Source organism: Danio rerio, chromosome 10 (genome assembly GCF_052040795.2).
Source record: "Danio rerio strain M-AB ecotype USA chromosome 10, GRCz13ab, whole genome shotgun sequence".
In the NCBI taxonomy this organism is placed as follows: Eukaryota; Metazoa; Chordata; class Actinopteri; order Cypriniformes; family Danionidae; genus Danio; species Danio rerio.
This window is the reverse complement of record NC_141030.1, coordinates 9,759,292-9,782,134: the sequence shown is the minus strand read 5'-3', so window position 1 is coordinate 9,782,134 and position 22,843 is coordinate 9,759,292. Positions and strand designations below refer to the sequence as shown.

At 35.2% G+C, this 22,843-nt stretch overlaps 2 protein-coding genes across 34 annotated transcripts in view; one reads left to right on the top strand and one right to left on the bottom strand.

Annotated features, from left to right (window-relative positions):
- Nucleotides 1-2,256: 2,256 nt before the first annotated feature.
- Nucleotides 2,257-10,350, bottom strand: ndufa8 (NADH:ubiquinone oxidoreductase subunit A8). Of its 2 annotated transcripts, none has more exons than NM_200727.1 (4): nucleotides 10,202-10,350; nucleotides 6,268-6,431; nucleotides 3,799-3,964; nucleotides 2,257-2,549 (listed from the first exon to the last, which is right to left on the bottom strand). In NM_200727.1, exons 1-4 carry the CDS (start codon nucleotides 10,250-10,252, stop codon nucleotides 2,412-2,414), a joined length of 519 nt encoding a protein of 172 aa, NP_957021.1. In that variant the 5' UTR covers nucleotides 10,253-10,350; the 3' UTR covers nucleotides 2,257-2,411. The 2 variants fall into 2 exon arrangements, with proteins under 2 accessions (NP_957021.1, XP_087125152.1); XM_087269026.1 differs by lacking the exon at nucleotides 10,202-10,350 and adding an exon at nucleotides 7,622-8,151 and having other exon boundaries at nucleotides 6,268-6,908.
- Nucleotides 10,351-10,413: 63 nt separating this feature from the next.
- The window catches only part of morn5 (MORN repeat containing 5), a 49,116-nt gene continuing 36,686 nt past the window's right edge, over nucleotides 10,414-22,843 (top strand). For 10 of the 32 annotated variants that reach the window (XR_015500407.1, XR_015500408.1, XR_015500412.1 and 7 more), the window contains exons 1-5: nucleotides 10,414-10,691; nucleotides 12,427-12,601; nucleotides 12,743-12,890; nucleotides 13,775-13,886; nucleotides 13,969-14,100. Coding sequence is in view for 8 of the 32 variants with exons in the window: in XM_087269507.1 (XP_087125633.1) it covers nucleotides 10,645-10,691; nucleotides 12,743-12,890; nucleotides 13,775-13,886; nucleotides 13,969-14,100; nucleotides 16,390-16,526 (576 nt within the window). In the remaining 24 variants the exon portion in view is untranslated. 32 annotated transcript variants of the gene reach the window in all.

Genomic DNA, 22,843 nt, shown 5'->3' with positions numbered 1-22,843 from the left:
AAGAAAGCAAGAACCTTTATAACAAGGGGTGAATGTGTGATTGTATCAACAATTCTGACTGCCAAAACATGATAAGAAAACACACAATCCCCAAAAAGTCAAATAATAGAAGTTAGAGCACCTGATCTACATGCATAATAGTATGTTTAATTATATTTAATATCCTGATTTAACAGAAGTTTGTAGAACTTTTAATGTGAACTAAAAAAACTCACTAGAATGCAAGTCACTAGAACAAATGCATTAATTGTAATAGTGTTTTGCCTTTTTGTATGGGGGTCAGTTTCTGGCATGTACAATCCAAATAAATTATTTTTGCTTTTTGTTCAAACTACTTATTTAAAAGGTTCTGAAATACAATTCTTAAGATTTTTTTAGACAACGTAATTTTTTTTTATGTTTAATCCACTTAACTTTGCTAAATTAATCTGGGACAGCATGAAAGAATTGTGTGGAACCCTGCCTTTTACACAGGGTAATTAAAAAAAGATTTTAAAAAATTTAAAGTAAATGCAACAACCCTGAATTTTCAACTTCTGATTATATCTAACTTTTTTTTATCAGAACAGCAATTATTTCTGCCATTTGTGAGTTAATAGGCTTTCTTGAAATTTAGATTTAATGTCTTGCAAGTCTGAATTTAGATTCCTAAAACTAAGAATTGAGAAATGTAAACTCAGTTTTGTTAAAACCATGCGTTTAATAGGGTCTGATCACACTCAATGCGCTTTAACTTTCCAAAAACACGAGGCACACCACAATGAAAAAAAAAGCAACATGCGCTTTTTTATGTCACTTGGCAACGACTAAATCAGATGCTTATTGTCAGTTGCTCTTGATATTGTTTTAATTGTAATATTTAATAATACTGTGATATTCAAGATTTGTGAAGTCATGAGCTCTGGATAACTTAAAACAGCGATCGCTAGTCTCTCCTTCATCTTTAAAAGTCTCTGTTGTTGTCTTGACAACACAAACACTGCTGTCACCTCAACAGAACCCCCTCCTCTGCTTTCATTAGATTAAAGAATGAAAAGCGATTGACATAATGTGCTTTTTCCGCCCAGGGTTGACTTTTATTTCAACTGCAAGCACACAGCGCTGATCAGACGGAACATGCTTTTACGTTCCAAAAACGAGAGGCGCACCACACTGTCTTTTGTTGACAAAAAAAAAAAAGCTCTGTGTGCTTCATATGTCGCTAAGCAACGACTAAATCAGCTGGGTTTTGTGCGTGAGTCTTGCTGTTGATATTAATATGATTTTAAAATGTAATAATATTGTGATATTCAAGATTCATACAGCTCAGAAAAACTCAAAATCGTAACCACTAGTCTCTACTCAAAACTTTTCAAAAACTTTTTTTAACTCTTAACTCTTAAAACTTTTCAAAAATCTTTGTAGTTGTATTGACAACACAAACACAGCTGTCACCTCAACGGAAACCCCGCCTCTGCTTATATTTGATTGGAGAATGAAAAGTGGTGCAACAGGCGGTTAGGGGCCAATCACACTGTACGCACATTTACATCCGAAAAAATGCAAGGCACACCGAAATGCCTTTTTTGTTGACTAAAAAAGAAGCACAGTGTGCTTTTTATGTCACTAGGCATCGACTGAATCAGCTGCCTATTGTGCAAGAGTCTTTCTGTTTGTACTGTTATAAATTTTAATATTTAATTATATTGTGATATTTAAGATTTGTGAAGTCCTAAAGCTCTGGATAACTCAAAACCGCAACCACTAGTCTCTCTTCTATCTTCAAAAGTCACAAACACTGCTGTCACCTCAACGGAAATCCCTCCACTGCTTTTAATTGATTGGAGAATGAAAGAAATGCAACACTTTTTCCACACAGAGCTGACTTTTTTTAACTGCGAGCACACAATGGCAAAAACGTGAGGCACAGCAGGCGGTTAAAATGCGAGGCGCACAGGGCGCCTTTCAACGCAAAAAGTCTGTTGGGTGTGATAAGCCCCTTAAAACACGAGGCACGCAGGGTGCATAAGCAGCGCGCAAAATGCTCATGGCCGTTAGCAAAACATTGAAACAAGACGCCTCTCTATGCAAAAAGTGCATTCAGTGTGATTGGCCCCTTAGTCTTTATAAGGTCTATCCTGCAATTTTATTTCTTTTATCACTTAATTTACAGCTCAAATTATTGCATGTTGTCTTTTACTGAATGCATTCAATTGTACTGAACCCAGTACAGCCTTAAGTCAAAACCATACAAAGCACACAAAATGCAACCTAAAGTTTAAATTAAATCTTTTTAATTGAAGAACAAAATTTATAAACATTTCTACACAACACATTAGGATAACAGCGCAACCATTGGCACACTGTCTTACGTCCCATCAGGAGCATGTAGATGAAGAACATGCTATTTATAGGACAGTGGTAGACTCTTTTTACCAGTTCCAGAAGAACAAGCGGCTGCCATGCTTAGCCGGTTGTAGTTCAGCCTCAATTGGAGTGTTGGGCTCGGGTCTTGGTCTAGAATGGTAGGGATTTTCAGGCAAGGGTCGAGCGGTTTGCACCTTGGTCACCTGTGGGAGAGGCCAAAAGTGTGATGGACAGCATTTGGATTGAAGAAAAAAAAAATTACACTGAAAATAAATAACTTTGACTCAAAAGGAATTTGCCACATTAAAGTTACACAACATGAATTTTACCAATCGGTAGAGCTGCATGATTCTGGCTAAAATACAGATCACGATTTTCTCACGATTCTGTAGATGTAAAATAAAGGTATGGTAAAAAAAAAAAAACATATGGCACAACCTCGATAATAATATTATGTTTAGGTCTACTGGTTTCTATAAATAATTCTATTCTACTTATAATAATTCTGATGTTGAATTATTATGTTTGAGATATATACTTGCAATCTGTCATATTAGACAATTTTGTTCACTGGTAAAATCAGACATTTGCCATTATCAGATTATATTCAACAATATATAGGCTAGAGTACTTATACTAACATTGTAAACATTTATTTTCATGCACAACTGTGGGTTTGCTATGAAAGAAAAAACATATCAAATGCTTGTCGTAATCATAACTCTAAAATGCAATATGATTATTTAAATGAAGGGCACACTTTCGGTTTCATTCTGACTGCTAAGTGCTTGTTCATACTTCGCGCGCGGCTCCCAAACGATCACTCTGTGCCACAAACTGAATATTATTTACAACTGTATTACCTGTTACTCGCAACATATGTAGGTTCTGTTCACTAAAGTAGACGCACGCGCGTCTATCATTAAGTAAAGCCCTCTCTGTGATAACAGCTCACGGTCAGCAGCACACGTCACGTGTGATTTCCCGATCGCAAAAACATCATTATATGAAGACAAAAATGACATTTTTAGGTGAATTATACCTTATGAATACAGTATGTGACTCATTTAACATCATTTGGAGCTGTCAATGTCACTGAGCAACGTGTGTGAAACAATGAAAAGACTCGTGCAGCCGCCTTTTCTTCTCTCCTGAACTTAAAAAATATGATTGGCAGAATCGTAGAAATGCTGGATTAAGATCGTCTAGGGGGTCGAATCAAGATCGCGATCTTTTAACGATTAATTGTGCAGCTCTACCAATCGGTGTTGATTTTTGAAAGCACCAAAACACGTCCAGAATTTAACAAGACTTTGCCTCTTTTTATTTCTCCACCATAGCTACTAGGCACACCTCTCACTGCTGATTGGCTCAATTAGCAGAAGTGTGTTTTCTGCCAGTCACTACAGTTAGAAACTTTAAAATAAGAAACCAATGAAAATATTGACTCACTTTAGACAGTTCTCCAAGCTCAGGTCTCTTCCATCCCAGTTTGTCCAGCACACAGTTATCAAACTCATGCTGCTGTTTACGGCAGCGGCGCAGCTCACCCATGTTAGAGTAATCCAGACAGGTCCAATAATCTGTGAAGGACTCAGCGCAGTTTCCCTTTATCTGCCTATGGGACACACAATATAAGATTTTTTTTAACATGACACCAGTTAAACTAAATTATTTTGAATTTTGAATTATATGTGACCAGATAACAAAAGGCATTACAGCATTGATGTCACTCAATTTCAGTTAGAGTTGAGCGATAGTCATTTAGTCTTTGCGGATATCATAGAAATGAATGGCAGCAAGTGGCAAAACCTGAATCCTGTCGGTTTTTTACTTACTAAAAACTGATAAATTCAAAAGAAGAATTTGTTAAATGTGTTAAAGGTTAGTCAACCGACTGTCAATTTAATAGACCGTTTTCCCAATCTGTGCCTTCTGTTGCATATTTACATGTTACTCCTGAGGTTTAAACTAAAGGGTTTTTAGGTTTTTATACTTTTGGATCAAAACAACAGATCCCCAGCCAGCTATTCACAATATGCCTAATCAATTATGGCATGAGGATGCGTCAGGTTTTTTTTTTTGTTTGTCGTCCTGTGATGAAATTGGCAGTCCACATATACTACCGCTCTTAAGTTTAAGAACAGTTCGATTTTTATGCGATTATTTAATATTTTTGAATACTATTTAAAATGTTATTTATTCCTGGGATTTCAAAGCTGAATGTTTAGTGTCATTAATCCAGTCACATGATACTTCAGAAATCTTTCTAATGTTTTGATTTGCGCTATTGTTGTTGCAATTGATGTAGCTAAAATAAGCAGAGTAGATGTTTTTTCAGCTTTCTCTGATGAATAAAAGTTTAGAATAACAGTATTTATCTAAAATAGAAACATTTGCTACGTTATAAATGTCTTTATCACCTTTTTGCTTAATGAATATATTAATTTCTTTTAAAAGTATTCATACTATTATTATTATTATTACGATTACTAATACTACTAATAATACTAACAACAATATTAATAATTTACATTTCTCAAGCAAATCAGCGTACTAAAATGACTTCTGAAAGATCGTGTAACGTAATGATGTAGAGTAATGATACTAACAATTCAGTTTTGAAATGAGAAGAATAAATTACATTCAAATAGGAACCAGTTATTGTAAATAGCACAAATATTTTTAAATCTTACTGTTTTGCTGAACTTTGGATCAAATAAATGCAGGCTCATTGAGCTAAAGAGATTTCATTAAAAATCTCCCTGTTCTAATTCTTTTGACTGGCAGACACAGAGATTTTCCAGTCAAATCATGTGATTTGTATCGTCAAATCTTGTGTTACACACATTGGTAAAAGTCTTTTGTCAATGCTGCATACATATATCAGACATACTGCACCAGTGTTCATTTGAATGTGTTCCAAGACTTATTAAAAGGTGGTTCTACCTTTTTTATTTTAAATGTTGTCAAGCTCTTATGTTTTACATGATGATACAAAGAATGACATAATGCAGCCAAAAAAAACACAGTATTCTTATACAACATCCAATGGTCCTTGAATAGCCTTAAATAAATTTAATATAATTGAAAACCAGTACTTTGTCAATGACTTTTAAGGAACAAACAATGCTATCTGATTTAATTCCACAAAACAGAAACCAGGATACTGACTATGAAAACAGCACTGCACAATGCTTCTTGTGTTGCACCTGCTTACTTCTTCAGTACTGTCTTCAGTCATACTAATATAATATAAATATGCTGATTTGCTGTTGTGTTATGATAGTTATTCTTGGTCCTAATAAATTGTTTGTAAGAAAATAATGTACACACACACATATATATATATATATATATATATATATATATATATATATATATATATATATATATATATATATATATTATAAATGTCTTGACTATTACCTTTGATCAATGTGTCCTTGATTAATAATACATTTTAATGTTACTTTTGTATGATAAGTGTATCACTGATCTGTATTCAGAAATGTTTCTTAAGCAGCAAATTGTCATATTAGAATGATTTCTGAGGAAAGTTCTGCTATGAATGACAGAAATAAATTGAATATCTTCACACTACACATACTACTGTTTTACTGGATATTGATTGAATAAATGCAGTGTTGATTAAGTGAAAACATAAAGAAATGTTACTTTTCACCAGTTATGTGAAAATATAAGAAGCTAAGTCAGGACAAAAAAAGAGATACTTTTGGATTTATTGGCATATCAGGTTCTCTGTCATGAGAAAAAAAAACAGATCAAGTTTACCACATTTTATAAATACTACTGTTGTATGATTATAAAAATATTCTAATGATTAAAAATCATCAACAGCAAAAAATAATACACAAGATAAAAAGTCAGGAAAAATAAATAAATAAAAGTGCTAAATACCTGAAGAAGTTGACAGCACACTCATTGACTTTCCTCCCTTCTTCCAAACACTTTCTAGGGTCCTTCTCTTCCCACCGGCACAACATGAACTCTTTGCTGGGCTTGTCACATTGAGAGCCAAAGTGATGAGCAGCCGCCTTCAGTACAGCAGACGATACATTCACCTGCACAGAGAACAGAAAAGCCATGTGAACATCCACAACATCTGACAAAATGACGCCGGAAAAAATGCAAACAGTGTACAAAAAGATCCTGGGCACGTATGCAACATAAACTGCATATTAATAACAATTTAAGAACAATGCAGTAAGGCTGAACAACTAAATAAAAAGTAACCAAAATCAACATTCGAAATCTATAATTGATCTAATTTTTCCAGGTAAATTTTTTCTGTTATTTTCCCTACCGTTTCTGGAGTCACGTGACCCTGCTCTGTTAAGGCTAATTTATACTTCTACATCGAAAGCATGGGTATGGTCAAGTGCAGCCTTCATGCGGTCGCATACGCGTTCACCTCTCCAAAAAATGCTACTACAAGTCGACACATTTGCACTACATTGATGATAATTGGAAGCTGTGCCAGAGACGGCATATTTTCTATTATATTAAAATTATTCTTTACAGGTAACATTTTAGAATAACTATTCGTTATAACTAGTTAACAGTCCATTAATAAACGGTTAGTTAATTAGTTAATTATTTATAACTGTGCTGTGCCTTATAGATAGCCAATAATTAACTTACAAGCTGTAAGTTAACAAGTGATAAATGACTTGTTAACGGTATTTTAGTGATTTATAACTATACCTAATTATACCTATAACTGTACCTAATTGGTATTAGTAGATGGTAAACAAACCATGAACAACTGATCTGTAATATGCGAGTTTATATATTAGTTAAGGGTTAGTTATTAGATTAAGTATGTTATTGGGACGTTATTCTAAAATTGCAACTATTCCTCATTTACCAACAGTTAATAAATGAAGAATAGTTACAACTTTAGAATATCGTCCCAATAACATATATAAACTATTAACTGATACTTAACAAGTCTTTAGTTAGTAATTTACAAACAACTTGTTCATGTTCTCTTACTAATTTATTAGGTATAGTTATAAATCACCAAAATACAGTTAACATGTCATTTATCACTTGTTAACTAACAACTTGTAAGTTATCTATTGGCTATCTATAAGGCACAGTTATAAATAATTAATTACCAAACTATTAACTATTATGTAACAAGTCATTTATAACCTATTAACTTACACTTTATTAATGGACTATTAACTAGTTAAAACGGATAGTTATTCTAAAGTGTTAGCCAAGTTATTTTATTTAGAAGGCATACTGCTTATTTTGTACTTTTATTATGAAAAACATATAGTTTATTTTGTTTCCAAAAGTGCAAGCTATTTATTTAATATTTTATAAGAAAAGTTTGTTTTAGGCAATGTGTGTTTTAATTTCTGTTGTTCAGCCTTGATGTTCAATAAATCTAATTCACTGTGAACAATGTTGTACTTTGATAGTCATTTGCTGCTTATATGATTTCCCTACTTAGAATTTGCAAAAAATGCTTTTCTTAAATTATATTATTAAGGAGACTGTCTGAATATCCGAATATAAAACCAACTTTGCCTCTATAATAAATACTCATAGATAGTAGATAGTGTGTGTTTCCTTCAACTATTTTAAAATCAAGTAATGCACACTTCATCCAGAAATCTCTTACTTTCAGCCCAACAATGTAGAGTATGTAACTTTGCACAATAATACGTGGCTGTCTAATAATATGCCCGATAAAACATTAGATCTTTTCATGCCAAAAAATGAGTAAATAACAATATCAATTGCTTTAAATAACAAATAGGTAGGTACCATGTTTTCGATTACATATATTTTACCTTCAAAGAAAGTTAATGGTATACAATAAACATTTTTTTTTAATCACAACAATTTAAACATTCTAAACTGTCTTTTTTTTAAATTGGGATGAAACGTTTTTAGAGCTTTAGCATAATAAAACAATTATAATTTTAAACAAACCTACATCTAATAAATAAAGTAAATTGAGAATTGTCAAATAGTCTCTTTTTTCTCTTGCTGTATATGACGAGTAAATTAAAGTATAAATGCTGAATAAGTGTAAAGATAAATACAAAACTAATAAAACAATTCTTAAAACCCATAGGGTCACTTTAATAATACATGCACGACTGTTAGGGTCCCCCTCCGTTCCTTAAAATACAGATTTTTCCTGTATTTGAGAATGAAATTGCTCGTCCCATTTTGAATCAATATGAGACGGGTACTGTCCTGTATTTTTAATAATTTTTTTTAAAGCAACTTTTCATGCACACACATTTTATGAAGATGCCTCATATCCTACTTTTGATTGGGTAATACTTGACATCATAATTAGTTTTATTGGTCTTTGTCCAGTGAGGACTGCAGGTCTTTTAAGCAGAGTCTCTGTCAAGTCTTGACAGAGAGTAATGGCAGATACATCTCCAGGTAACCCCCTCCGTGTCTTAGAAATTGTTATCAAGCCAACTGCACGATTTGTCGGAGAGTGTTCTAAGCTCATGCGGGTCTGTTGTGCGACAACATGCCTCCGGAGAGCAGAATTCCCGCAATGACAGAGCTCACAAAAATCAAAGCCCAAGTCTTCCCCGAAGCAGACACGGTAATGTCAGTGACCCAGTCTGTGAAAATCTAGCTGGAGTCATTTTTTTTCTTTTTTTATAATTTACTGTTTTCTACATGAAATAAAGAACAGTCTGTAAATAATGAAAATATATGTATTTAATATTAACTGAGTAAAACCATGTGAACAACCGAAATCACAGTAAAATAAATACCTACAATCAAACTTTATCTCAAAATTAGATTTGGACTTGTTTTCACACACTGGGTCACAAATTGTAATTTGCAAACATTCTGTAAATACAATGTAAGTGGATCATATTCCAATGCAATATTATGATTGCTGAGGTTAAGTCAGGCACAAAAGCATGAATTTATTACATGAAACATTACATTTAGTACATTAATAAACTACATAATGGCAATTTAAAGAAAATAAACTAGTAAATTGCAACTTTCCATATTTTTAAATTAGAAATATGATATTTGAAAACTTTACTAGCTAATGTTTGTAACTAGTTTATGTCTGGGCTGTTTCCATGTTTGGATAGTTGTTACTGCAAATAATGACAAATATTTTAGCCATGTTATCAACTTCACCCTTTAAAATTAGGTTTATTAGTATGTTCTCCTCTCCTGTAAGTTAACTCAAGTGTACCACATTGAACATAACATCAGCTACATCAGTGCTGCAGAGTTGTAAAAGAAAGACTGACTGCATCTGTTTACACAGATTTCAATAAAAGACTATTTAATTTAGTTTAATGTATAAGTGTTCATACTTTCCTGAAAACATATTTTAAGTTGCGATTTACCACCACTAACACGCTATTATTCCCTTATTTGTTGTAATAAAAGTTAAATGAAACCCTAACGACTGTTGACGTTGACATTGACATATAGAGAATGCCATTTACACAATAACATATAGCTGTCTAATAATAGGCCTGCTAAAACAGAAATTGCCAAGGTTATTGTGATTTATATACATTATGTTAGCTTTAGAAACACGCACACATATATAACGTTACTACTACAAAAGAATATGACACTTAGCAGGCTGCTAAAAACAAGACAGACGTAACCTAACAAAATAGCGCTTTAAGTCCCTGCCTAAACATATATATTTTGTATGTTTCCCAACCAGTACAATACTACAATACTAGCTGAAAACATTGAAGTTACGTTAACTTCACATGTTAACGTTAGCAGTGACTGCTGGCAGCAGCAGGCTAACTAACACCTACCAGTTTTCCTTTCTTTCAAATAGACGTAACGTTACCTCTTTGACGTTTAATTCCTCCAACGTCGGAATCTCAACCACACCGGGCATGGTGCGAGTTTAATGCACCAAAACTAACCACAATTATTTTAACAGTCCACACTTTAAAACGGGTCAATGTCCTCGTCGGCAGTAGGACGAGGCCGCGCAGAGAAGGTCAGTTTACTGCGCATGTGCGTAGAATTCTTTGTCGCGTTTCTAAGACGTCATCTGTGTGGAAACTGACTCTTCTTGGCTCAAAACACGACGCAAAGTTATATCAGTACATTTCTGCCGATTTCTAAAGCCTATTTTATTCGTGGCATAATTAATAATCACTTGTTCTATTCTTTTATGCATTCGTGACAATAGTATCGGGTTCAGAGTTTTTTTCTATTAAATATTGAGTATCAGTTATGTTTCCATGGAAACAGTATCACGCTGTTGCTTTGCTGTAGGTCAACATGGAGCTCATGGGTAGCAATTATGACGGAGATTATAATAATGGAAGGTAAATTCTCTTTTTAAAATGAAAGTTTTTAATTTTGACAAAGTTTGAACGTATAACAATTGTGTATAATTTTATGTGAGTAACTTATCGTAATTGTATCATGTCTTAAGCCCTTTTCGCGTGGTCAAGTTCCTATGCCATGAGCATAATCATGGCATACAAAAAACAAACTAAATAAATATATAAATAATTCAACTGAAATACACATAAGTCATAGAACATTCAAAAAATAAATTAATATTGGCAGGTAAGTTACTAATTAACATAATTCGACGTATTTGTAACAACAGCTAAAGTTAACAGCTGTGAATGATTTGATATGAAAGCCATATCAAGTAGTATTTCATGCAGTTTATGCATTCCTATTTCCTGTGCAATAAATGTCAAATTGCAGTAAACTTAATAATTTATATATTAAATATATAAAGACTTAAATATATTTTACAATGAGTCCTGGTTTCCCTTTTCTTTATTTGTTTTGTAGTATCGTTACTGAGCAAAACACAACACACATTTTACTATGATTTACACACACTAAAATATTACTCAGATAGAATTAACAATAGATTATATAACTAAAAATGTTGTTAGCCATTTTTAGTACAAGAATTCTTAGATTTTTTTATATTAAAGGTCATTTTAAGGTCACAGCACTAAAATATAAATTGTAATGTTAAATATTAATACTTTCATAAACCACTAGTTTTTTATAATTTCAAATATAACAAAACTCTGTATGATTATTTTTTATACATTAAAAAGTACAAGACAGAATATGATGTTGTTTATTTGTACATGAATACATGTATTTTATATCTTATGCTGAGCATTATTTCACCCATTTCACATTTTTATGTTATTTGAGACATGAAAATAGACGTTTTACTTGCATTTATTATGCTTTCTGTGTTGAAAAAATCACTTTAGCAAATTTAAAGTTGATGATTGTGATCCCTGAAAATCTTATTTTGATAAATATATACACTTGCCGGCCACTTTATTAGGTACATCTGTCTGAGTATTTCAGAAACTGTTAATCTACTGTGATTTTCATGCACAACCATCTCTAGGGTTTACAGAGAATGGTCCGAAAAGAGAAAATATCCATTGAGCGGCAGTTCTGTTGACACCAATGCGTTGTTGATGCCAGAGGTCAGAGGAGAAGCCAGATTTGTTTGAGCTGATAAAAAGGCAACAGTAACTTAAATAACTACTTGTTACAACCAAGCCCTGCAGAAGAGCATCTTAGTACAACACATTGAACTTTGAGGTGCCATTTCTGTCATCTAAGAACAGGAAACTGAGGCTACAATTTGCACAGACTCACCAAAATTGGACAAAATAAGATTTGAAAAACCTTGCCTGGTCAAATGAGTCTCTATTTCTGCTGCAACATTCGCATGGTAGGATCAGAGTTTGGCATCAACAACATGAAAGCATGGATCCATCCTGCCTTATATTAACAGTTTAGGCTGGTGGTGGTGGTTTAATAGTGTGGGGGATATTATCTTGGCACACTTTGGGCCCTTTAGTACCAATTGAACATTGTGTAAACACCACAACCTACCTGAGTACTACTGCTAACCATGTCCAACGCATTATGGCCACAGTGTACCTTATATCTTCTGATTGCTACTTCCAGCAGAATAACGCACCATGTCATAAAGCGTGAATCATCTCAGACTGGTTTCTTGAACATGAAAATGAGTTCACTGTACTCAAATGGCTATCACAGTGACCTGACTCAATCCAATCGAGCATCTTTGGGATGTGGTGGAACAGGAGATTCACATCATAGATGTGTAGCTGACAAATCTGCAGCAACTGCGTGGTGCTATCATGTGAATATGGACCAAAATCTTTTCATACATCTGTTGGGTACTGGTAAGGTGTACCTAATATAGTGGCCGGTGAGTGTGTGTGTTTGTGTGTCTATATATATATATATATATATATATATATATATATATATATATATATATATATATATATATATATATATATATATATATAACGCACCTCATTAACTCTCATCATGTTATCTTTCAAAGGATGGAGGGGACAGGCGAATACACAATCCCCACTCACACCAGATATGTTGGAGAAATGAAAGATGGCATGTTCCATGGAAAAGGAGTGTTGCATTTCCCCAATGGAAGCAAATATGAAGGGACCTGGGAGAAAGGAATATGCAAAGAGGTCTTGCTCTCCTCTTAAACTACCTGTTGTTTTTTTGTTGTTGTAGTATAATGTTGCAGTGTAAAAAACTAAATGTAGTGTGTAGTGGTGCTATTTGCAAAACATCTGCAATGTTTCCAAGATCAAAGTTCACAACAAATAGTTTTTGTTTGTCTAAAGAAACAATTAATACTAATTGCCTGAAATTAACTGCCAGTAGTTCTAGCTTTGATTCCTGCACAAACCTACATAGGATTGTAACAAATTTGCGTAATTCTCTCTAATGATCCTATAACTTTCTGCAAATGTTAGCTCTTTACACTGTAGTTATAGCTGAGGGCTGGAAGAGTTTGGTTTGTTTTATCATCATCTTGTGAAAGCAAATGCACATTACTATTATAGCTCAAGGTCTCACACTTGAATTGATATGGCAAAACTGACATCATCATTGTTCATTTTATTGTGTTTGTCGACGAGGAAGTGGTTGAAACTCTGATTTGAAAATGGATATTTTTTTTGACTGTTGGTTGGGCTAATGACCAATCAGAGCAGAGTAGGCTTTCAGAAGGGAGGGATTTAAAGAGACTGGGTCCTGATTTTCAATCACAACAAATAAAACGTTGGTTATTCTGACCATTATTTTTTTTCTGAATGAAGAAAAAAGGCTCTAAATAAAATAAACATCTTTATTTGACATTTGGAAGTAACATTATCAGGTTGTACAGAATAAGAACCCATAGCTTATCAATGTTATGAATTACTCTGGTTACCCATATTACACATCTTCATAATATATTAAGTGTATTTGATCACAGATAACATTTTGTTTGAGATTTTATGTTCAAACTAAGCAATGATATTTTTAGGTTGTCCTAAAAACATCATATATTTCCCTCCTTTTGTAGGGAAAGTATACATTTTCTGATGGCCTGAAGTATAAAGAGACTGACTGGGATTACTGTGATGGCAAAGACAGGCGTTTCTACTCTGAGAGATGTAATGGCCTCAAACCAGCAGGTATAAAGTCTAGCATTACTGGACTCATTGTGTGTGATCATTCTTAGCTAAGCAGCACAAATCTTACCCCTTCTTTGAACAGGGGAATCCCAGTTAACCGATCCAGACCCCCCGCGAGTTATTCCTGATGGATGCTATGACACTGGTGATGGCTTTTATGATCCCAATACAAGAGTCGTCAAAGGCTATGATGGCAATTTTCTCAGGAATGCAGGTGAGCGGAAGCATTATGCAGTGCCAAAGCAATTTAGTCTCCGAGGATCCATTCACAATTTTTCCATGGAATCCCAATATATTTCTTTGTCTAATCCATTCCTCAATCCATAATCTGAAGTTCTGGCAAACCTTTGCCTTTGGTCTTTCCACCTGGAACACATAAGACCACAAGCATTAGAGTGGCATAAATGGATTAGCTAAATGCATGTAGATATAGTGTAAGGCTGGAGATTGAGCAGCGAGATTGCAAGATAACTCATCTGTAGGTCTGTTCTCTTGGCCAGACATGCCTCTGTGCTGTAGTCATTTGAATTGTTTTCCAAGGAAAATTTAAAACACATTTTCCAGTGCCCAATGTCGGATCTCTGATTTGAGATGAATTCATTATGTCAGCCTTATAGATATGAGGCCAGGACCCCTATAAGCACAAAACCAAGCACTGATTAGAAAACATTGCGGAATTAGTAATCCTTGTGTTACCTGAATTCATTTAAAGAATACAGTTAAAGTACTGTATATACTACGTTATTTAAAGAAAACTAAATCTTTTATCTGTATTCATTACCCTTCTTAAGAAGATTTATGCTTTAATCTCACAAAGAAACAATCGAAAAATGTTACAAAAGCTTTCTTTAAAAAAAATTAGTTTAAAAGTTAATGTTGAGAACTCAACAACAACAAAAATATGCAGTGACTTATAACGGCAACGGCGCATAATAATGTGTTATGTTGCTCTCTAAAAAGCTATTTAAGATCTAAGTATTGTAGCATTGGCCAGGCATATATTGTTTCACTATATTTTCTGTGATTTCTTAAGATATAATAAGTCAAACAGTGACAATATATTCAGTTTTTTATTAATATTGTGTCATACATACATCTTTGGTCGTTGTGCTTGTGTAGCCCCATATCCAGATATCTGCTTGGAACTTTGCTTGTAAATTATTTGGCAGTTTGCTTTATTTTCCAGTATTGTGAGATGTATCATTTCATAAACACTGTCTAGAGCAACTATATGCAACACAATCTGCAGCCGCACCTTTCGTCACAGTCTGATTGTGTGCTTGCATGTCTATTTCATACTTCTACAGTTACTATAACATAGGAAGACAGAAACATCCTGAACAGATGTCAAGATAGTTACGTATTGAGAAATCAACACAGATTTTACAAAGCAGAGCTCATAACAGTAAATTGCATACTGTTTATTGATATTGTTAAGAAACAGAATCAGTGCATGGTAAATGAATAGTATGTGGTGATACTAATAAAATGTGTCTTAAGTTTTTTTTTTCTTATGACCCACCGTGAGGCCCACACAGATTTCTCTCCTACAAAATTTTAAACGTCCATAGAATTAAAACACCCATCATTCTCAAAGTGTTATATATAGGGCCAGTCTGTTAGTGTTGAAGACAATTAGATAACACACTAATATATCATTCTCAATGTTCTGATATTAGACATCCAACATAGGGACACCGATATGTGTATTTATGTCTTCATATTGGAGTTATTTGTATTACTAAACTATTTATACACATTAACATGTGTCAGACACTTCATGCCTCTATTCAAGGTTAGCAAACAGACTGTCATTTCTGCGTCAATGTGGTACATGTTCAGTCTTCAGATCAGATCATTTCCAGGCCTCTGGGATTACATCTTTACCACATGTGGCTGGAAAGTGAGAGCAAACATCAGAGACCGAGACTTACACAAAAGCATAGACCTGTCACATTAGACCACATCCTGGTTATGACTCCCATAGCCCACAAGCCCACCCGCTTCTAAACGAGTCCACATCACAGACTATATTTGCATTTACATTCATGTTCTGAGTGGAAGACTTGTAACCAAAGCCACTTATAATAAAGTGAATACGATGGAAGTCATAGTTACCAGTTGTGACTGCTCAACATAGCAACATTGACTGAAACTTTAAAGTAATGGTTTCCCAATACACAACATTTTTGTCACTATAAACCCATTTAATACAAGCCTTGAATATCTTTTTTATTTCTGTTCCTTTAATCCCTGGGTCTAATTTGTGGGCTATTTATTTGTGGGTTTTCTAACCAATGGCAATAGAGTAACAAGCCTACCATGATGTACCATGGAGCAGGAATTCCTATTTTATCGTACATCTGCTCTTTAATATATGGCAACTCTTACATTGGAGTATTACAGTATGGAATATTGTGCCTCCTATGGATTTATTTTTATCACCTGGAGGTGACGGTACATTTGTCAAAATGGGTGTGAAGACAGAATTTATTGCCAGTAGCTTCCCTCCAGGATAGAGGATCACAGAGGGCGCAGACGCTGAAAAGGCATGCGAAGAGGAACCACGTTCCCTGCGGGAGGATGTTTTTGGGAGGAGAGGAAAGAGGGACAAGTCCAACTACAGTTGTGGAGCAGTGAAACAGCAGGATCCAGGAGACAGGCATGATCGGGGGTGGCAATCCCAAGCAGCAACAGCAGACCAGGCTGGACAGGAAGGCATGCGGAAATGCCCAGGCAGTAAGCCAACTCTAAAGCTAGTTGGAGAGCACCAGAAAAGCAGATGGAAGGAAGCCCTGAAGAATCTTAACAGAGTGGTCTTATCAAATCAGAGAGTGTGGCTTATTACAAGTGGTTGCTGGAGTATCATGTAGGACAGCCCCTTGAGATGGGCATGTGGCTGAGCCGGTCTCCTTCAAATGTCCTATTCTGCCCAAGTCGACCAACTTCTTCTCCTCTTTGTCCTCAGTCTAAACACCAAAATGCAGTAACTGTATACTTCATATAATAACTACTATTATGAAATATACTTCATAATATAAAGCTATAAGGCTTGTCTTTTCAAAAAAATAAATAAATTATATGACCATAAAACATTTAAATGACCAAAATAACAGCAAATACATAGTTAGTGGTGTTTGTTCTTCTCTATTGTCTGTTTCAAACCACTAACCCCAAATATTCAACACTGGCATGAAACTGTTTATGTAGCAGAGATGAGTGGTTCCTCAAATCTTGCAGCTTGTCAAGGAGATGTGTACTGTTATATTTCGAACACTAGAATACACTGCAAAAGTTTGCCCAAATTTTTGCTTTGATTTGCAGGCTGGAAGAATCAACGCTACTTGCCAAAATTCAAAGCCAGTCTACAGCAGAATCACATAGTTTATGATGGGCACACGCTCCCCCCTTTTTTTTCTAGCTTCAGACAATAATTCCATCCAGTTGGACGATATATATTTTAGAACATATTGTAGTGTATAACATGCCTTATTAACTTATGTCACTTACCTTAAACTCCCACTGCAATCTTTATATGTCCACATCACTTGGCTTACTTTCTCGCAACACAAAACAGGGGCATTTTAACATGTACCTGCAATCAGCTCATGTACATTGATGTTTGTTTTCATCAGCCAAGAGTATCCTAAATACAAGTCAAGCTTTTGCTTGAGTTTGCCATGAAAAGTGAGTTTGCATGAAAACCTGGTGTCTAAACTGGATGTAATAAATACAATAAAATGTATTATAAACGATGATGCCCATACATTTGATGCATACTGCTTGCTTCTGGTTAGACAATATTAGCTCTTACAGGCACAACCTAAAAACACAGGATGAAAAGTGTAGATTTGTTTCTTCAATGTAGGCAGTTGTTAAGTGTAATATTGTCCAATTTTTTGTATATGATGCCTAGTGTTTTAAAAAGTTGTGATTAAAGTGATATAACTTTCACCTCTTATAGACTTGGGAATGGGTTCTTTAGATTTGGACCATTTAGTCAACTATTAGCCATCAACACCCTTGCATCAGATAGCATCTTATATAAGCACGACCCATATTTTGAATGATGTCAAAAACTATTTTAATTAATAGTCAAATCCTTCCATCTCCTTATTCTCTTACGATTATAATATCATCAGTTTAATATCATGATGATTTACTATGCACTGCATCCTCAATTTTCAATTTTACCTCACGTGTACAATTATCTCATACCAGTAGTTAAATATATGCTTTTTGAATGTATCAAATAAGTGATAACATGTTCAGCATTGTTTTACTGCACTGTGACTGGGACAGGTGGACCTTTTTACAGTGTGCGCTTAGCAGTGACATAAGGGTTTGACTGTATCTTCAATGCCAGTTGAAGACTGTCCCAGCACACTCACAACCAGCAAAATGTGCCCAGATTTAGGCTTTTAAAGTAGTTGGAGCATTTTAAATTACTCGCATACATGTCTAGCCTCCCTTGCCATAGTATGTTAAAGTGATAAATGTCATGAGAAAACGGTAAGTACATCGTAAAAGGTTATGGTCGGTTACTAAACTGATAACGAATTGTCCTCTTCCTAATCACGATGCATCAAAGAAACAATTAATTTTGACACCCCTACTCCTTATCATTACACTTTTCTCCTTTAGCTGATTCCTAGACTGGAGGAAAGCATAAGGTTTGCCTGGAAGACTGTTGTAAGAGATTCCTTCCTGATTGGGAAGGCTTTGAAACATGAACGGGGGTGGCACTAAAGCCTCTGTTATTACATAGAACATTTGTAATGAGCCTTTACCCATCAGAGGTTGCAGGATTAGAGGTTTTAGGATCTACTTAGGGTCCCTTGGTCGTGTTTAACTACCTGAAACCAAACAGGCAGGCTTTCAGTATATGATGGAATTGGAAATCCTGTTTACAACCAGCTTTAATAACATTGTAAAAGAGCAAAGAAGGCTGATACACTCCATTTACAGTAATTAAATTTGTTTGACCTGTCAAGACATAATAATGTATAGACCATATTTAGAACTATGCACTGTTTATTTTCATAGCACTAAGTGACTTTTGTAGTTTTCTAAGTAGTGATTGCTCTTGCACACATCTTCACCATGTGCGTGGTTGCCAGGGGGTTGTTATTAGATTGCTGAAGTGTTCTGGCTGGATTTTAGGGCATTAATATAAGAGCTAGGTAGTTATTTACTGTCTGCAAGTGTGAGGGAGATTTCGGCTGTTTATTATCAGCTAGGCACAAACTTTAGTTATCATGTGAGGATGTAATTTATATTCAGTTAAATTCTAAATGTTGTTGGCATATATTGGTTTGTCCTAATATATATTTGTAGAATCGAGTTTATGATTTTTAAATATTAACACTGACTTTTGTCTGGCTTAAGTTCCTGTTGCTTGGTAACTATATAAACTTGTGCCAGAAGCTAATCCCATATGTTTTGCAGGGGTTTCCTGCTTTTTGCTACAGCTTTGAGTTAATAAAAAAAATCTCACCACAAATGAAAAAGTCACTTTGTAAGAAAACATCAAACTTTGACAGGAAGTGATCATCTACCTGGCAGGGATACACTTGCGCAGCTGCTTGAGCCTTGGAAGATCCGAAAGCCATTAATTTAAAGCATGGCTCTGTTTGGAAGGAAGCACTTTTCCATTTGATTGTATTTTAGGGATAAAGATAAACACCTTTTAACAAGGCGCCATTACTGGTTCCCTTCTGACTTCTGGGCTTTGATTGTGGAAGATCATATTTACCACCTGAACGAGAGCTCAAAATGAGCATGAGGAAAGGAGGATCAATTAAATGAAGGAAGATTGTTACTTTAAAGTCTGTGAACAAAATACATGCTCAATATATCTCAATTCAATTTTAGAAAAAAAAAACAGAAAGTATTGTTAAAGTAAAATCAGACTTTCACATTAGTTGAAAAGACTAGAAAAAGGAAATAAGTCAGTATGGGTAAAGTCTTAATTTTAAAAGGCCAAGAATAAGAAACTACACATTAGTAATGAAAACAAATAGATGGTTATATAGGTTACGGAAATTCAGAGAGATTGATTTCAGCAGACTTTTAGCAAGTATGAGGGCTAAGACAGCTTTTTAAACAGAGTTCCCACAATGAATGTGCAATTGTGAATGACTTATGAATGAATGACTCTTCCAGTTATTTATGGTTACTGGACATAGCAGCAACTCTAAAGATTTACATAAAAAAAATATTTAATAGACAAAATAGGTATGTGGTTAAAATAGCACATTAATAAAAATCCCCAGGATTGTGGAAAACTTGTCCAAACTAAGGGACCTTAAGGACTTCTACTTATGAGGATCCTTAAGAAATTTGTGTCTACAGTTTCAAAAACCATGGTTGGTGCAGTAAAACGTTGGTTGATTTATTACCATCATTTAAGAAAGCTTTTGTTTTGTTTTGATTTTTGTAGCAAAACCATGTTTAATTTTCATGAGGAGTAATTTGGCACAAAGATGTTGAACAACTAATTTTATTCATTCATTCATTTTTTTGTCGGCTTAGTCCCTTTATTAATTCAGGGTCACCACAACGGAATGAACCGCCAACTTATCCAGCAAGTTTTTCCGCAGTGGATGCCCTTCCAGCTGCAACCCATCTCTGGGAAACATTCACACACACACTCATACACTACGGACAATTTAGCCTATCCAATTCACCTGTACCGCATGTCTTTGGACTGTGGGGGAAACCGGAGCACCTGGAGGAAACCCACGCGAAGGCAGGGAGAACATCCAAACTCCACATAGAAACGCCAACTGAGCCGAGGTTCGACCCAGCGACCTTCTTGCTGTGAGGCGACAGCACTACCTACTGCGCCACTGCCTCGCCCATAACTAATTTTACCATAGGAATAATATTTAGGTTGTTGTGCTTTTTTCCTTTAAGTTATAAGGTAAACGTTTGGTATAGTAGGCCATATATGTGTGGTCCCACATTAAAAAAATACTAAAGTAATTTATAGTAAATATTATAGTGTTTATGAACCACTATGAACCAGTAAAGTGTAGGCTATCTATTATTTACATCACTTTGCTCATAAATGCCACAGCACTGTATAAACTAGTAAACTCATAAACTGTACTAATAATTGTAGTAAACTGATGGATTAGTTTAATTGTTGAAAACTAGTGCGGTATTTGGGTAATTTGTTATATTACCACTGCAACTATAGAATTACCACAACAGATTAATTTTAAACACTGTATATGGTACAAAAACACTATAGAATTTACAATAAATGACTGCATTTTTATGAGGGATGTAAGTTTTCCAAGACTGCCCTCGTGTCTGCATGTGGATATGCAGACTTAAGTTACCTGTTATGCTTTTCAGACTGAAGTACCATTGTCATGTAAATCACGTCAAAAGTAACTATTTGCAAGCCCTTTCAGCCCCCGACAAACTGATACGCGGGAGGATTTATTTGCAGCAGATTTGATGTGAGTGACACGTGTGCTCTGAAATAGTATTGTATTAGCCTATGAATTCAGCAAGAGCATGAATGCCAGGCAAACAATAAGTACCGAGGCGCTAATTTTGCACAAATATAACCGTGCGAACTCGGTCCATTTGCCAAATGCGTAATTGTAGACCGACCTTGTCCATCAGCCATTGGTCGAAGCGTCCACGGAGGTATTAATTGGTTTAAAATAGTGATGAAATGTTCCTCTCGAGTGTGACCTCCATGTGGAGAGCCTGAGGTGCGAGTGAGCCGTTAGCATGCAGCTGTCGCAGAAAGGACCGGTCGCGTGCTGGAAAAGTCTCAATTGCCGCGCGCGGGAGCCAGGTAGAAGTGGCGGGGTATGGCAAGCCGAAGGTATCGTAAATACACTATTAATCAATCGCGTTTACAATTAAAACGCCGCATTAAACGGCGCTAATACCATTTCAAACGCCGCTAAAAACGCCGTTCTGGTTGCAAACGCCGCAAATAACGCGCGTAAACCTGTAAAAAACGCCGTTTTTAACGCCGTTTTAGTGTTAGTAAAAAGCGCGGCTTATGACGCATTCCGCTTGCCACAAAACGCCGTTTAAAACGCCGTTTTAACCCCACTGAAACGCGCGTTATGAACGGCGCTTTCCTGAAGTATAATGAGCCACTCCCGCTGATTTCCACAGCCAGTAAGCTTGAGCTGCTCTCACCCAATCAACGATGAACAGAACCAGACAAGACTAATTCACCACTGATCGTGGCACTCTGAACTGATAGCAAATGCTTTATTACAAAGTACCTTTTAACATAGATAGATTCCACGTCTTTATGCTTGTTAATGTTCATTTTAGATAGATGGCATCAGCAGAAATGTATTTTTGGAAGTGCCTTGGCAAAAGTGACCGGGCATGTTGTTGTAACCCTTATTTCTGGCTGTTTACAGACCATTCTCTTCAACGTGGGCATCGCAAATAAACGCTGGATACCAGGGTGATAATTCGTTTCTTTTATTTAATCTGGAGCATCGACATAACATTCACAAACAACATTACAACAGCATTGCATCTGCCGAATTCCTCCACTTCCTTTTTTCCCTCTCTCTCCTGCTTTCCAGTGCGCCTCCCTTAAAGGAGCCGGAGCACAACAATAACTTTCTCAACTAACACATATTAAACATTGTAACAGACATATTGAACGTAAATAGTTTAAGTAGATTCAATAACATTTTTACAGTTAAGTATTAATTAGCAAAATATAAATTAAAATAATGAATAAAATGTAAAGTTACATTGACGTTACATTGACATAGCAGGTCTATGCAAACGCAAACTGACTTAATACTATTAGGGCTGGATGGGCAACATCAGTTGGAGGGCTAATGCAGATTTTAGCTCCAGCCCATCAAGCTCCTGCCAGCTTTAGTGGTCTTGAATACGTTGGTTAGCTTGTTTGGGTGCGTTTGATGTGCGTTATAGCAAAACTCCACAATGCC

Excerpts from the sequence above, each read along its gene's own strand:
- ndufa8 (NM_200727.1), bottom strand. The coding sequence starts at position 10,252 with ATGCCCGGTGTGGTTGAGATTCCGACGTTGGAGGAATTAAACGTCAAA. Across the intron at positions 3,965-6,267 it reads TGTGCTGTCAACTTCTTCAG|GCAGATAAAGGGAAACTGCG; the intron begins GTATTTAGCACT and ends TGTGTCCCATAG. Across the intron at positions 2,550-3,798 it reads AGCTTGGAGAACTGTCTAAA|GTGACCAAGGTGCAAACCGC; the intron begins GTGAGTCAATAT and ends CCTCTCCCACAG.